General features: G+C 49.4%; 2 protein-coding genes across 4 annotated transcripts; both read right to left on the reverse strand.

Moving 5' to 3' along the window:
* Window positions 1-428: 428 nt before the first annotated feature.
* On the reverse strand, window positions 429-9,532 carry S100A16 (S100 calcium binding protein A16). Of its 3 annotated transcripts, none has more exons than XM_020991751.2 (3): window positions 9,450-9,532; window positions 1,603-1,778; window positions 429-1,105 (listed from the first exon to the last, which is right to left on the reverse strand). In XM_020991751.2, the coding sequence occupies exons 2-3, from the start codon at window positions 1,759-1,761 to the stop codon at window positions 947-949; spliced, it is 318 nt and encodes a 105-aa protein (XP_020847410.1). In that variant the 5' UTR covers window positions 1,762-1,778; window positions 9,450-9,532; the 3' UTR covers window positions 429-946. The 3 variants fall into 3 exon arrangements, with proteins under 3 accessions (XP_020847410.1, XP_020847408.1, XP_020847409.1); XM_020991749.2 differs by lacking the exon at window positions 9,450-9,532 and adding an exon at window positions 2,574-2,908; XM_020991750.2 differs by lacking the exon at window positions 9,450-9,532 and adding an exon at window positions 2,019-2,098.
* A 1,294-nt stretch (window positions 9,533-10,826) lies between these two features.
* Window positions 10,827-14,376, reverse strand: S100A14 (S100 calcium binding protein A14). Its single transcript, XM_020991752.2, has 4 exons — window positions 13,665-14,376; window positions 13,011-13,138; window positions 11,946-12,092; window positions 10,827-11,657 (listed from the first exon to the last, which is right to left on the reverse strand). Exons 2-4 carry the CDS (start codon window positions 13,038-13,040, stop codon window positions 11,520-11,522), a joined length of 315 nt encoding a protein of 104 aa, XP_020847411.1. The 5' UTR covers window positions 13,041-13,138; window positions 13,665-14,376; the 3' UTR covers window positions 10,827-11,519.
* Between the last annotated feature and the right edge of the window lie 1,516 nt (window positions 14,377-15,892).

Consider the following 15,892-nt stretch of genomic DNA (forward strand, 5'->3'; position numbering starts at 1 on the left):
TCACTGCATCTTGTTTGCCTCAGTTTCTTCATCTGTAACATGAGTTGGAGAAGGAAATGGCAAACCACTCCCATATTTGCCCACAAAACCCCAAATGGGATCAGGAAGAATAGGACACAACTGAAATGACTGAACTACGACTTCCCCCAGCTCACAAAACAATGCCTGGCAAACAGTAAGCCCTTAATAAATGCTTGTTGAAAGAATGAATGAAATCAAGAACTCCTGATTCTCTCTTCAACCCTCAACCAATCAATCAATAAACATTAAGCACCTACTATGTACCAGATGCTGATCTCTCCACTAATCCCTCAGTTACTTATCTCTCCAGCTCCTTCCTTGATCCTGTGCTTGGGAATTCAGAAACCTTAATGATGAGAGGAGGTGAACCAATAGGAAGTAGGGAGATTTAATGAGCCACACATGGGTACCGGGGGGAGTGGGGTTGAGACTCCAAATCTAGCCTTTATTTCGGAATGGAAGAGAAGAGGAGGTGAGGCAGAAGCCCCTGCTGGGGTCATTCACAGACCTAGGGCAAAGGGTCTCCCCTACATACCAGGTGCTCCTTTGTTCCCACTTCACTGGGAACAGAGGGTTTGGGAATGAGTTGGTGCTGCTGGCACCAGAAATGCCACAAGTTGTTAAAGCCTTCAATCACAGCAGCTGCAGAGGAGGAGACCCAGAGACTTTCAGCTAAAGACGGGCGGAGGAGACAAAGTGGCAAAGGGGAGGGGACTCTGAGACTCCCCACAGGGGGTCCCCCTGGATAGCTCAACCTCCCCCAGTTCATTCCAGATGAGAAGAACAGTCGATAGGGAGAAGGAAAAGGTGAGAAAGAGTGGGGCCGGGAAGAAGACTGGAGCCTGAAGAATTGAAGTTCAAGGCCAGAATGCCCTGGTGTGCTGGGGAGGGGAGGGAGAGGTTCTGGAGGAGAACAAAGAGGCTGCTAGTCGCTGTTTTGCTGCTCCTGCTGGCGTATGAGATTGGCGATGGGGCTGGTGATCCCGCCTATCAAGGTCCAATACTCATCAAAGCTAATGCGCCCGTCGTGGTTGGCATCCAGATTCTGAATGAGCTTGTCAGCCGCCTTCCTGTTGCCTGTGTCCTGGTAGGGAGGTTAAGTAAGACGGGGGAGGAGTCAGTGGTAAAGGATCCCTGGGGATTGGGGGGCAAGCGGGGCAGCCAAGGGTCAGAGTCCAGGGCTGGAGGCAGTGGAATAAAGGGGAAAGCACTGGATGTGAATCAGAGGGCGTGGGTTCAAACCCCGCTCTACTATTTACTACCTCTATGCCCTTGACCTAGTTACTCCCCCACCCTGGGCCTCAGTTTCCTAATTTGTAAAACAAGAAGGCTGGACTAAATGACCTCTAGGGTCCCTTCCAGATCTACATCTATGAGCCGATCATTCAATTGAGGCTGAAGTCATTTACCACCTCCCACCCCCACCCCCCCTTTCCCCTCAGAGATTTCAAAACAAAGGAAGGTCTGTCCACCAGCCCCACTCCAGGCCTCCTGGGCATACAGCCCACTGCCCTCTGGGAAATTTCCCTGTGGGGGGCCAGGGGAAGGGGGAGGGAATGGAAAGGGGTCCAATTCCCTTACTGTCAACATGTGGGGGAATTCTGTCTGCAGCATTTTTCGCAAACTGCTTTTGCTGATCTTGTTCCGAACGAGGCTGCGCCTGGGTACATATTTGTAAAAGTTGAACACCAGGACTTGGATTGCCAGTTCCAGCTCCGTGAGGCATTCCTCCTCTGCCATCTCACCTGCTCAAAGTTCTTAAGGAAAGGAAGTGGGCATTAAGGAAAGGAGTTCCCAAGCCTCCGTCCCCACAGAGCCTCTCCCAGCCCACCAACCGCAATCCTGGAGTGGAAGAACTCCCAACCACTCCCCCCCCCCTCCGGAGGTAAGAGAGTGCGCTCTGGCCCTGGGAACAGACGGGGAGGGTGGGTGTAGGGGCTCGGATCTGGAATGAGAATTATGTGGCTCCCCCATTCCAGGTGTTTCCCCCATCCAACCTCCCAGACAGGTTCTTCCAGTCCCTCCCCAGCCTCAGGCCCAAGGCAAGGAGCATAGCAGAACCCCAACTGTGAGAGAGGCTCCCGTGGGAAGAGAGACCTACACTAATTGACAGACCCTCCCAGTCCCACACCCTGGCCCCTCCCAGGTGTCCTCTGAACCCTCCCACCCACACCTTCCGGGGATTAGAGACCCTCTCCCCATTTTTCCCCCAATCCAAATTCAGAGTGGAATAATTTTCCCAATCCAACCCATACTTTCCTGGGGTTAGACTTGTAGAAAGACCCTGTCTTCCCCCAACCCGCATCCAGAGTGGAACAACTTCCTCCAACAGACACACAGACACACATTCACACAGTGGGCCACGGGCAAAGTGCCTGGGGCTGTGGCCGCAGCTGCAGCCACCCACCGCTGGATCTCTAAGGCCCTTTCCAGCTAGACGGGCCCCACACCCCATAGTGCCCCATGGCACAGGCTCACACAGAATCCCAGGATCTCAGCATTAGAAGAGACCCCCCCCCCCACCTCCCAGGTCATCCAGCCCGACCCGATACCTGAGCAGCAATCCTCAACAACTGGTTCTGTAATCTCTTCGGGAAGACCTCTAGCCAGGAGAGCCCTCCTCCTTCTTTAAGCAACCCCCTCCAGGCCGGCCCTGGCTCACAACTCTCCACCCAGGCCCTAGTTCTGGGAATCCTCTTGTTACACGAAATGGAGCCAAGCTCTTTCTCAGACCCAATCCCTCCGTTCCTTGGCCAGGCACACCCAGCTTTGGCCAGTCGGCTCCAGCTGTTCTAGGACATCACTTTTAAGCCACCACAGTTCTGCTTCCTCCCCACAGTTCAGCGTGCAGGACACATGCACATCCCAACAGAACAGAGTCTCCTGAATAACAGGATGTGAGGGAAGGTGTAGTGGGTGGGGGATGGGAGGGGGGTGGCAGGCAGGATCTGCTCTATGATTCACCACCCATGCCCAAGTTAATCCAATAATTCAGCACAAGCGCTACATGATAATAACTGACATTTACAGGATGTTTGCAAAGCGCTTTAGGTATATTATATTCTTTAAATCCCACAACAACCTTGTGAGGTAGAGACTATCATTACTGTCCTCTCCTTTTTACAAATGAGGACACTGAGGCAAAGAAAGGTGAAGTGATCTGCCTGTGGTTAAACTGTCAGAGGGTGGATCTGAACTCATATCTTCCTCATTCCCAAGTCTAACATTCTAACCACTGGGCCATAGTACTGTTCCACCTCCCCATTACTTGGAAGGAAGTAATAATAACAATAATAATTATTAGTAACTGCAACTACTCCTATTTCTATAGCACACAAAGGTTTATAAAATGCTTTTCTTACAACTGCTTATACAAAACCCCATTCTGACCCCTATTTTATGTGTTATCTTCTATTAAAACATAAGCTCCTTAAGGGCAGTGACTTTTTTTATCTTTGTTCTCAAAGAGCTTAGTATAGTGACTAGCACATAGTAAACACTTAATAAATGATTATTGCCTGCCTGCAAGTTTTATTATTCCCATTTTACAGATAAGGAAACTGAGGCTTAGAGAAGGTAAGTAATTTGTCCAAAGTCACGCATCTAATATATGTCAAAGCTTTTATTCCTACTCCTTTCTTCTCATCCTAGGTGAGTTAGAAGGCACAGATTAGTAGATTGGGGACATCCCAGTTCCAGGGCCTAGATGCCCATCCTCACCTGCTACCCATTCTCCAAGGCCTGCTCTTGGAAACTAAGATGAAAGATACCAGTTTACAGATGCTCTAACCAGGACCATTCCGGTGCTTCCTGAACATCTATGTACTAATGAGGCCCTCTTCCTGACACTCTTGCCTGCTTTTAGATAATCAAATCATCTTCACAGTCCAGTCCTATTGATTTACTTCCAAGGTCTTGGTAGGAAGAAAAATAGGGTTTCAAACAAGGATGAAAGCTCAGAAGCAAAGCTGTCTTGGCATACTCACTCTCCTCCAGCCCACATACCTCATCCACTCCTGCCTCCTTGCTTTTCCTTATACCAACAGCAGCCATTTTTTCCAAACCAAAACTTGGGATGCAAAAGTCTGACAAAAGACATTCTGCAGAACCCTCTCTGATCTCATCAGTTCCCATGGGTTCAATGATTACATCTAGGCAGATGATTCCCAGATCTCTATTTCCAGCCCTAGTCTCCTGATCTCCAGTACCATATCACTGTCTATTAGACATTTCCAATTAGATGTCCCGTAAATATCTTGAACCCAACACTTTTTTAAACTCAGAATTCAATATTTTGACCTCAACATGTCCAAAACAGAACTAAATTATCTTTCCCCTCAAAAAAAACTCACCCCTCTTCCTAACTTTCCTGTTCCTATGAAAGTCACCATCATCTTAGTTACCCAGGTTCTCAGCTTCTGAGTCATCGACAATATTCGACGTCTGATTCAGTATCTCTGTATCAATCAATCACCAGGTCTTAGGGATTCTACCTCCACCCTTCTCAGATCTGTCCCCTTCTCTCCACTCATATCACAACCACCCTGAGGCAGATTCTCATCACCTTTGACCTGGGCTAATTCAACAGCCTCTTAGTTGATTTCCTTGCCTGAAATTTTTTCTCTCTCCAATTCATCCTCCACTCAACTACCAGAGTAATATTCCTAAAAGACCAGTCACTCCCTTGCTTAAAAGTCTCCAGTGGCTCTCTATTCCCCCTAGGATAAAATACAAGCTCCTTTTAATGCCCTTGACAATCGGCTCCAGCCTGCTTTTCCACATTATTACATATTAATCCACTTCCTAAATTCTTTGATCCAGCCAAATTGACCTTCCTGATCTTCCTCACACGTGATATTCTATATGCCATCTCCCCCACCCCTGTTCTTTGCATTGGCTGTCCCCTATGCCTAGGATGCCCTCTCTCCTCACCTCTACCTCTTAGAATCCTTAGCTCCCTTCAAAATTCATCTCCTACAAGGCCTTTCCCAATCCCCCTTAGTTGCTAATGCCCCTCTCCCAAATGAATTTTTATTTATTTTGTATGTATCTTATTGTCTCCCTGGAGAGAATGTCAGCTCCTTGAAGACAGAATCTATATCATTTCTGTCCTTCTATCCCAACATCTAGCAGTAGCTCCTCATAAATGCTTGTTGACGGATTGATTGATTAAAGCAAATACACTTTCTTTTCTTGAAACTGAACCTGGCCCAGAAAAGCTAGGATGTGTACAAAGTAGCCCTCCAACTCCTCTCCTAGCCTGGTATCCCCTAACCCTTATATCTTTTCTTAACCTAGCTGAACACCATCCCAGGCCACAGTGATCCTGCTTCCCCAGTCCTGAGCCCTGCAGGCTCCCACTGCTCCCACATTTCACCACATACCACCTCTTGCTATTAGTAGTTTTTAACGTGTACTATCTTGTCTCCCCAGCTATGTTAGAAACTCCTTGAAAGCAGAAATTGTGAATTTGTATTCCTCTTGCTTAGCACAGTGCCCCAAGAAAGTAGAAGTGTTTGCTAAATTGATAATTATGCCTCTGTCCCCCATTTCCCTCTCCCCTCAAGTCCTGACCACCAGTGTTCTAGGTTCTGGACCATCTTTCTGGGACCCGATAAGAGCTTATGAGCATCGATGTTTAAGTGGCTTTCATGGAAAAAAGTATGAGTGGGGAGGGAAGGAAAATGGCAGGCAGGGGCTTTCCTGCCTCCATTTGGATTTTTCTTAGATCATAAGATTTGGAGCTGGAATTCTTGGAGCTCACTTAGTCCAACTCACCCATCTTACAGGTAAGGTAACTGAGGCCCAGAGAAGGGAAACTAAATTGCCCAGGGTCACACAGATGAAAAATTGCAGAACAAAGATTCAAAGCCAGCTTCTCTGACCTGCTCTTTCCATTATACCACAAAACCTCCATCAAGACTTAGCTCATAGGCTCCTTCTTCCATCAGGTCTTTCCTGCTGCTTCCAGGCAGAAACAACTGTCCTTCCTTTGACATGTGCTCTTATCGTGTTACAGTATGTAAAAAATTTACTTGGACATGTGTCATCCCTCCTACCAGATTGGAATCTACAGGTCAGGAACCCTGGCTTACTCATCTTTGTATTATATACACACACCCCTGCCCCAAACACAGTGTTCTGCACACAGAAATAAATAAATAGAATAGAATAAAAATAAATATTTGTTGGATGAAATTGGGTTGGTCACCATCCCCTCTTTGGCTAGGAACCCCTCTTCCCCCACTATCTTCCTTAGCTCCTTCCCACAAACTCTTAGGGCCTGAGTTCATAGTTAGGAAAGAGGATATGCCAAGAGATGAAGGTAAGTTTAGGGATACAGAGGGTGCTGGGGGTGGAGTAGGATTAATGTGTGTGATAGAAAAGAATCCCAAAGGACACCTGCATTATTGGCCTGAGAAAACAAGAGATCAAGGTGCAGCTAGGTGGTGTAATGGATAGAGCACTGCCGTGGAGTCAGGAGGACCTAAGTTCAAATCTAGCCTCAGACACTTGGCATTTACTAGCTGTGTGACCCTGGGCAAGTCACTTAACCCATTGCCTAGCCAAAAAAAGAAAAGAAAAGAAACAAGAGATCAAACTAGCCTGTGACCTCTGGAACATAGCCCAGGGGCCTGTGAAAGTTGTACCTTCCTCAGGAGGGTTGGGGCCAAGCCTGTTCCCCAGAGGATCTAAGGACCAGGGTAAAGCAAGGAATCTCCACAAGAGAAGAACATCAGACTCAAATCCCACAGAAACAGTATCCCAGGCTTCAGAAAACATCCTGCCTTATCTCAGGTCTAAGTCCCCCAAAGGAAAAGGAGACAGAGAAAGGGAAAGGGTGGGGCACACACTAGTTTATCAAATGGCATCCCTGTTCTCTACTCCACCTAGCTCCCAACCACCCCCTTCCTTCCTTCCTTCCTTCCTTCCTTCCTTCCTTCCTTCCTTCCTTCCTTCCTTCCTTCCTCATGGTATTTCTTTAACCAGGAGGGTCTTGCTCTGTCCTTCCCAGGGCAGCCCAGCAATAGATATAAGGAAGGCAAAAGTTGGGTGGGGGAGGGTTGGTGCTGACATATCTGACTCCTCAGTCACCACTTGGTCTCTGGGCCATCCTGGGAAGCCATTTTCCCAGGGTTGCCCCTCTCTGTTCCTTGGTTCTCATGTACTGCTCACAACATCCACTCCAATCTACTCTACCCCCCACCCCACCCCCACTCCCTGTGTAAGATGGGCAACCCAAGAGATAGCATCTGAAAAAATGCCTAGAGATCCTCAGAGAGCGGAGACATGCAAGGCATCATTACCTTCTCTTCTCCCCTGGGGGTGGCAGACTGGCTTGGCCACTCCGCCCATCCCTCACCACCTTCATTCACCCAGCCCACAACCTCCCTCTCCCATTCCACTGCCTCCCCCATTTAACTCTGCTAACCCCACCCTCCTGCTGGTTCCACCCCCTTTTGGAGAGTCCTAGGGCAGAGCAGACCAGGAAAGAGGATTTCCAAGCTACTTACACTACCTCCTTCCTACAAGACGATGTACAGAGGGTGTGCCCATCGTGGACTTTGCTATCTGGTGGGTTCTCCAGTGTCTACTCGGGTGGAGGGTGAAACAGAAAAGGTTTGAGTATTAGTGGGGAAGGACAATGTGGAGTTTAGGAATAGAATCCTTTTCCCAATTCAGAAATCCCTCCACATGGGCAGAGAAATCTGATTAAGGGATCTCTCATCCAGGGTCTCTCAGTCCCTTAAGACAGTCATTGCCTTCTCCTAGGCTAGTTCACTTGTGTGCAATGAGCTGCCCCCATCACCTCCCCTGCCTCTCCTACTATGTTCACAGCCCCACCCCAAGGCTTGCTGACTTCTCCAAAAAGACCAAATTACCCCCCCCACACACACACACACACATACACATCTCCCTCGAACTCCTCCTAATCCTATAGTCTCTTTCCCTCCCTTCCCTTCTTACCAACCCCCCCAAAATAGGCCAGCTGCACTCTTGACCCTTAGGCCCCTTCCCACCCCACCCAGAAACATCACAGTTTTCAACAATTTCCCTAACTTATCCCTCCAAACCATTTCTCACCCTTACTCCCCACCACTCTGTCCTTCCCCTCCTACCTTTGCCAGCTTACCTTCACTCACTCACCTCTCTAAAACACCTGTGGCAGATTTAGAAGTGCCTTGACCTGCCCTCCTATATGCCCCTCCCCTCCTATAGCCACTCCACCCTTACCCGATTTTCCCTCAAAGTCTTGAAGTCAAATTCTTCTCAATTACTCCAAAAACTGAGATATGCCCTCTGGCCCTGCCCTTCTCAGACCCTAGCCTCCTCCCACTATCAACTTTGACCTTCTCCTTCTACCTCCCTACCCCTTCTACTCTAGTATTCTTGTCATGTAATCCCTCATATAAACACTACATAGTCGAGAGAGGCCGTTCATTCATTCTTTCTGAGCCCAACCCCAGGATCCCTCCTCTCCTAAAGATGGTAAAATCTGCTCTGGGCCAGGAACTGTTCTGCACTATTTTCAAGGCTGTTGTAAACTCCTCTCCAGCCCTAGCTTTGTTATACCTTGCCTTCTGTTATACCTTCTCCTGCTGTGGCTCATTTCCCAGAATTCCCCTTTTCATCTGTGATGGGATGGAGGAATTGGGATAAGGGATCGATTTGCTCTTCCCCCCTCTCAGCCCCTTAGAACCTCTAAGGTACTCATATTATACCCAAGGTATCCCTGGTTCCTAGAATTGGTTGGGAAAGTGCTATCTGGTGCTGAGCTGTACAGGTGTGTCTGCACCATGCAGAGTGGTTCAAGCTGAAACTTGTTTCCTTTCCCTGGTAAAGAAGTCCTAGCTGCTCTTTCTCCCCCTTTCCCCCAGCTATCCTGATCCCTTGCACCTCCCCCTGTCACCACTCCCTTATGTATGCTTGCAGTAGGCCCTGCTTTTCCCCTCTTTGGATTCTGTTCATCTTCCTCAAAAAAGGGAATTAGGCCCATGCCCAGGGAGTTGGGAGGATTGTGAGGGGGTAAGACTTGCTTTGATTTGATCTGATTTTGCTTTTTCTTCCCCCCCCCAGGAGCAGGCACTGAGGCCTCCTAGTCACTGCTCTGGGATACTGAAGATAGATTTGGTCTGCCTAGGCACGGGGTCCTCCCACCTGCCTGCTCTTCCAACAACCTCTACACTGCCCCACTTGGCTCTGCCTCCCTTTTCACCCAAACTTGGCCCTCCCAAAATAAATCATTAACTACCCCATTCCCTGTTCCCTCCAGGCTAGCTCCTGGACATGCTTCCCCTCCCCTTCCCTCCAACCTCAACCACCCACCTTTCCCCTTATCCCCTTCCCTGCTGCTCCCTCCCTTCCTTCCTTCAGACTTGGGTACTTCTACCCTTCTCCTACCAGCCCCAAGGCTCTCCCAGTCTCACCTGCTTCCTCAAGTCCTCTTCCTCCAGTGGGTCTCTCCGGCCTGATTTCAGGTACTGCCAACTAGTTCCTAGACCTGCCCAGACTCCTCCCTGACTTCTTCCCAAAGTCTCCCCTAACTCCCTCCCTGAGTTGCCTGGCTGAGCTGGCTGAGTGGGGATATAAAGAGACTTAGCTCAATCTTTACCGGCCGTGGGGTTGGGCCCTTGTTAAAGAAATACACACCTTCCCTCCCCCCCCAAAGGGTGTGCCGGAGAGGCTGGCTCTCCCCCAGCTTACCCTCCCTTTTATTCTCCACCTTCTTCATCCCTCCCTGGAGTTACAGAGAAAGGGGCTGTCATCAGCCACCTGGATCACCTGGATCATTCAGGGGACTAGTTTCAGGGGCCATAATCACCCTTGCAGACAGACTAGTTAACATACCAGCCCTGCCCAGCCTTGGGCAGGACAGGGACCCAGACTAGCCATTACATTCCATTACAATTCCTTTAGGCCTCAGGCTTCCTGGTTGTTTAGTCAGAAAACAACAGAACCCCTGGAGCCTTGCATTCTGGATGCAACTGGGGATCAGCCAAGTCCCCACTCCTCAAAAATCTGGGCCTTCCTTCCAGAAAGGGTCCCATGCATTTCCACAATTTCCTAGACCATTCTTTCCTTTCTTTCATTGTCTCTCCTGGGCACCAAGCAAGTGGAATGGGGTACCTGGATGTTTCACTCCCCCTACCACACCCAGTCTCCCCAGGAACCAAGAGATGTAGTTGTGATATTTGGGGAAAAAGGAGTGTTTCTGGAGTTGGGAGACTTTGGTTGAAATGCCAGCTCTTCCACTAATAAGCTGTGTGACCTTAGGTAAATCAATTAACATCTCTGTGCCATTCTGTCATCTGCAAAAATGGGACTAATAACACCTTCACTATCTACCTTATAGGATTGTTATAAGTAACACATGAGATAATGCAAAGTGCTTTGTAAACTGTAAAGCTACATTTATATATGTGCATATATGGGTACATATGTATATCTGCATATATGGGTGTATATATATGCATATGCATATATGGATGTGTGTGTATATATACATATGTATTTGTAAGCTATTATTATTTCCAGGAAAACTGACTACCAGATTATGCATCAATAAAATGAAGCCCAGAGGGAAACCCCCTCACCAAATAATCACCTAAAGGGCTCAAAGCCAAGCTAGGAAAGCAGGTATGCTACTGTCCAGTCCAGGAGCCATCCTTGTTTAGCCTCGAAGGAATAAACTGATATTCATTAATTTCTACTGCTCACTGCTACTGAGTGGACATCACCAACACCCATACCCCCATGAGGCTCTAGGTCCTCTCTCCCTCCAAGATTCAAAAGAAAGTCTTGAATTACATCAACATATTTCTTTTTTTTTTTTATTAAATCAAATTATACAAAACGACCATCATTCCACAAATGCCCAAAGCACCAAGCCCCCTCACCCACAAAATCACACCCTCCCTAGTCCCAGCCCAACCACTGTTCCCTCTGCCCACCCGTTCCTTTTCTAAAGGGACAAAACCCTAGAAAAGTTAAGGTCCTAGGATGTGTGGGTGGAGGAGGAGAGCGAGGGGAAGGAGAAAAGGAGGAGAAAGAAAGGGATCTGGCTGGCTGGTTACACTTCAGAATGGGACTGAGGGCCAGAAGCTCATTTAGCACCAAATATCCAATCTCCTAGCCCTTATGCCTGTCCCTCCCTTAATCAAATCAGTCCCCAGACCCCTTCTGAATGCCCTCTCCACTCCAGTTCATGCCACCATTGTCCCTAAAAATCTGACCCTCCACCTTGGTTCCCTTCCTGTATCTCCTACTGTGTGGGGATCCCAATTCCACCTTCCAAAGTCCTACGGAGCATTCAGTGGGATGAATGCCCCACTAGGAGAGGAAGGTATACACAAAGCCTTGGGGTTGGGGGGGGGAGGTGAGGAATAGGGTGGGGAGCTAGGGAAGAAGCTAGAAACTTTTATTTTTATCTTTACGCAGTCTCTGGGGAGCCCCTTCCCACCCCTTCCCAAGATTCCTTGGGTTGTAGTGGTGGAGGCTCAGTTTCTCCGGTTCATGTTTTCTAGCTTCACACTCTTGGCTGCTTCTCCGATCAGTTCCCAGAAGCTCCCAAACTCTAACTTGGAGTCATTGCAGCTACCCAAGTTAGCGATTTTCTCATCCAGCCCACAGCTGCCCTGAGGAAAGACAGGGAGTGGAGCAGAGGGGAGATACCCACAGCTCAGAAAGACAGTCTTCATCCTAGCCTTCCCACCCATCCCACTCCACCCCTCCAAAGAAAGACATAAGCCCAAGGGGAGCCCTTTCCCCCAACCTCGGGAGTAGGCCAATCAATTGGCAAGTATTTATAAAGCCCAAGGTCCTGCTACCCAGATTTAGCTGGGGGAAAAAAGAAAGAAAAATGGGGAAGTCAAGGGACAGACATCCACAGGGACACAGGGCTCAGATGCCTGGGTCTTCCATACCGGCATCAGATGGGGCAGCTGCTGGGTGACCAGATCCCGAAGCTCAGAAGATGTCAGCGTCTCTTTCTTCCCCTCTACTGAATACTGATGAAAGTTTTTGATGAGGGTTTCGATGGCCCGTTCCACATCGCTGAACTCCTGGGCATCCTTAGGACAGGGACAGAAGACAGCTAAAATCAGAGATGTGCTTCCTACCCTCGGGACTCAGGATCACCACAGAACACCCTATTTAAGGCGGGTGTTCTGGCCCTGCCGGGAAATCTCCCTCACCCACCCACCAGTCACATTATTACTATTTATAGGTTCATCCATTGGTCCAAACACCTTCTTGCTCTGGAATTTACTCTTCAACCCTATCAATCCTCTCCATACTCCTCTCTCTTCTGGATCCCCGTCCCCAAACCACAGAAACCTCCCAAAGGCCTTTCTCCTCTATTGAATGCCATCCTAGAAAATGCCAACGAGGCAAGAGGGGCGAACGATCCACTCAGCCCCCAGCTCTCGGCCCCTTTTCACTGTCCAGAATCATTCTCCATTTTTCTCCTGGTCCAGGTTTTTCCCTCTGCCCCCAACCGGACCCACGTGGGAAGCCTTGAGTTATAGCTTGGGCAAACCTCTCCCTTCCCCCCCCCCACTCTCCCAGCCAGGGCAGGTCCCAGCACGTGGGTCCTGCCTGGCTGGCTCTCCCAGGGAAGGCTCTCCAGTGACAGGCTATTCGGGGAAAAGAGCAGGTTCTTCCCTGTCTTTGGGAACTATAAGCCAAGCTATAGGCTATAGCAGAATAAACTATGGAAAGGGGCAGAAGTCAGAGGGAATCCTGGTGAAGAACAGGATGGGGATCAAGTGGGAGCCTGGAGTCAAAGGAGGGAAGCCTGGGAATCAGAGGAAGGGAGGCTCAGTTTCAATGGAAGGTAGGTGGGTCCCAGAGTTGGGCCGGGGGTGGGGGGGTGGGGGAGTCCAAGAGAGAAACTTCAGAAAGAATAGGGAGAAAGAAAAAAAGGAAAAGAGGCATCAGAGGCTAGCGAGAGATTCTTGGGCAGAAGGTAGGGGAATGAATGAACCAACCTCAGCATTTGCAGAATGACATTGTCCCATGGTGACCTGGGTGAGTAGGGGGCACGGGGTCACTTCTTTAGGATCTGGGAGTTTTCTCCTATGGCGTGTCCCTGAGGGACCAGTGGCTCATCTTCTGCCTGGCAAATGTGAGAGATCTGATCTGAGGGGGGGAAGCTGAGGATTCCATCTCCCCCTCGCCCCACCCACCCACATGACTTTGCCCCTCCCTCCAGGAAGCTGGAAACTCGAGGTGGGGAGAGTGGGTCAGGGCCAGCGCCAGCTCTCCATCCCTCCACACCCAGAAACACAGACACATATGCACCCTTAGGAAAGGACAGAGTTTCTGTACCAGGATACCCTTACCTCAAAGCCCTCCTCAGTCTTGATGCCCCCAGACCCTGAAATGGTGCCAACTCTATTTCCTCAGTCTGGTCACAAACATTATCCTAATTACCTGTCCTCCAAGCCCCAGCCCTACAATGTTTTCGGTCTCCTAGTCCCGCAGGCTCCCTTCCCCCTGGACCTTAAAGGAGATGGGGTGGGGTGGTATTAGTATCCCTAAAGGAAGTCTTCTCTTCAGGGTTGAGGGTAAGGTATCCCCCAAGAGCAGCAGGAAAGGAGAGTTATAGAGACCCCATTATGTTAAGGCATGGGCTCACTTACCTGCTAGGGCTTCTGGGACTGAGACAGGAGGAGCCGGCTCACCTGGCCCAGCCCTTATAACTGGGGGAGTGGAAAGGAGGAGCAGGAGAAGCATAGTAGGGAGGAGAGATGGAAGAGGGGGATGGGTTTTCAGCCGGGTTATGCCGACAGCAGCTGTTGTACCCGCCAGGCTCAGAGCCAGAGGGTCCACCCCACTGCCAGGAGGGAGGGACCCAGGACTCCAAAACCAGGCTAGGCAGCTGCCCCTCTGACCCAGACAGGACAAGGGAGAAAGGGAACCTGGGAAATCTGTCAATAGGACAATGAGGCAATGGGTATGGGGATGGGATGGGAGCTGGAAAAAAAAAAAAGGGGGGGGGAAATCTGAAAACCAGCTGAGAAAGATTAGGGGAAAATTCAGAGCCCGGGAAACAGGGAAATCGTTGTGGGTAAAGGAGGTTGGAAAGGGGGAGAAATCCCAGGAAACGGAGAAGCTGAAAAGGGAGATGGTCAGTGGCAGGTGGCATCAAGGTGAGGAAGGGGTTTACGAGTGTGCCCCTACCTCCAGAAGGCAGGATACAGGAAATGGGGGAGGATCAGAAGAAGAGGGAGAGAGGCACGGTACAAAAGATTAGTGTAGGAAGCCTTTCTCACTTGGGGTCACTCTGCGGCTGATTCCTGACCTGATAGGCTGGGGAGGGGAGAGGAGTCACCCCAAGCTTTGCTGTACTTTGGAGAGCCTGCCCCCACATTGTGTAAATTTGTAGAGTCATCTTTTTTTTTTTTGGTCTTATCCTGTGATTTCATTGGTGGTAGGGCACTCCCAGCAAGGGGACTCCCTACATCTGCAAAATGAAACTGCTCTGTCAAGAGCATTGAAAGGTTAAGTGATTTGCCCAGTGTGAGGAGGAAATGACTTGAACCCAGAATTTCCTAAATCTGAGGCTGGCTCTCAGTCCATTTTAATGCCTGTTAAACTTTAATTCTCTTCACTTTAGCCTATTCCCATTTTCTGGGGGAGGAAGTCCGGGGCTAGTTAGTGGGAACAAGCTCGAAGGAAGGCATCTTGTCAGGAAGCCAGCGGGATACTGGAATGGCCTGTGTGAGAATTAGTATTCTGCTCGACTCTGCCTATTTACAAGGGCTGTTTTTACTGTTCTGTTGAAGGAGAGGGGGAGAGAGAGAGAGAGAATGCTTGTTACCTGGAAAAATAAAAGTTATTTTTTAATAAAAGATATCAATAAAAAATTACTTTAAAAAGAAAACAGAGCCAGCCTGCTTTGGGGAGCTGTGGTTTCCTTTCCTCCTCGAAGATTCCTCTGGATAGGATCTCAGTACAGATGTTGAGTGGGGCCCAAAGGGGAGGGGGGGAAGGGGTACTCTAACTCTCCAAACTGGTTGAGTTGCCTGCCACTCCCTTTCTGTCATCCCGAGTTCCCACCTCCCCCCAACAAGAGGTTTGGCAGAGGGCCCTCCAGTCCCTGGGGCAAGTTTCTAGGAATTACAAGACCCTTGGACCTCCAGCCTTCGATACCTCATCTAGCCTTCCCCAACTTCCACAGCCCATGGCACGGCCCCCCTGTAACAGTGAGTAGGAAATGTAAGGTGGAGAGAATGGAGGGAGAAACACAGGGCAAGGTTTGCGGGGCTGCTGGGCATCTCCCTCGTAGGGTTCTCATTCTGAGCCCCTCTAGGCAGTCTCCAGTCAGCTCATAGGGCCCTGTGGGCTGCCCTGCCCTTGCCCCATCTTGTGGCCAGAACCTTGAACCTGAGAACCCCTGTCTCAGGCTTTTCCAAAAGTTTTGAGGATGGGCAGTAGCTGTGCCCCTAAATTCCTTTCCCTACCCCACCTCACCATCAATCTGGAAGTATAGGCAGTAAGCTCAGATATGGAAAGGAAGGGAAACAAGTCTCTAAAATTCTAATGTTGAAGCCCAAATGAGGAGCAAAACATAAAGTATGCTAGGAGCCATGCTAGAGATGTCAATAATCAGGCATGGCAGGAGCCAGGACAGTGGGCATCCCCAGCCCACCCCCCCCCACCCCCCGCTGAGGCCTCCAGGAAGAGCTCCAGAAGAGATAGGAACCATCTACCTGCCCTGCCCCTTCCTCCAGAGTTGCGTCACTATTGGTCATTCATTCACTCAGCAAACATTTATTGGATGATGCTACAGTCAATATAAGAAGCACTGTGTAGCAAGTAGAAAGAGAGCCTTGAAGACAACACAGCTTGGTTGAAGTCACATCCT

This window comes from Phascolarctos cinereus, unplaced genomic scaffold, assembly GCF_003287225.1.
Source record: "Phascolarctos cinereus isolate Bilbo 61053 unplaced genomic scaffold, phaCin_HiC Scaffold_5;HRSCAF=322, whole genome shotgun sequence".
Taxonomy (NCBI): Eukaryota; Metazoa; Chordata; class Mammalia; order Diprotodontia; family Phascolarctidae; genus Phascolarctos; species Phascolarctos cinereus.

Bases quoted from the DNA above. Each gene is read 5' to 3' on its own strand.
- S100A16 (XM_020991751.2), bottom strand. From the start codon at position 1,761: ATGGCAGAGGAGGAATGCCTCACGGAGCTGGAACTGGCAATCCAAGTC. The intron at 1,106-1,602 runs GTAAGGGAATTG...CCTCCCTACCAG, and splicing joins AATTCCCCCACATGTTGACA to GACACAGGCAACAGGAAGGC.
- S100A14 (XM_020991752.2), bottom strand. From the start codon at position 13,040: ATGGGACAATGTCATTCTGCAAATGCTGAG. The intron at 12,093-13,010 runs GTTGGTTCATTC...CCCTGTCCTAAG, and splicing joins GTCATTCTGCAAATGCTGAG to GATGCCCAGGAGTTCAGCGA. The intron at 11,658-11,945 runs GTATGGAAGACC...GTCTTTCCTCAG, and splicing joins AGCTGCCCCATCTGATGCCG to GGCAGCTGTGGGCTGGATGA.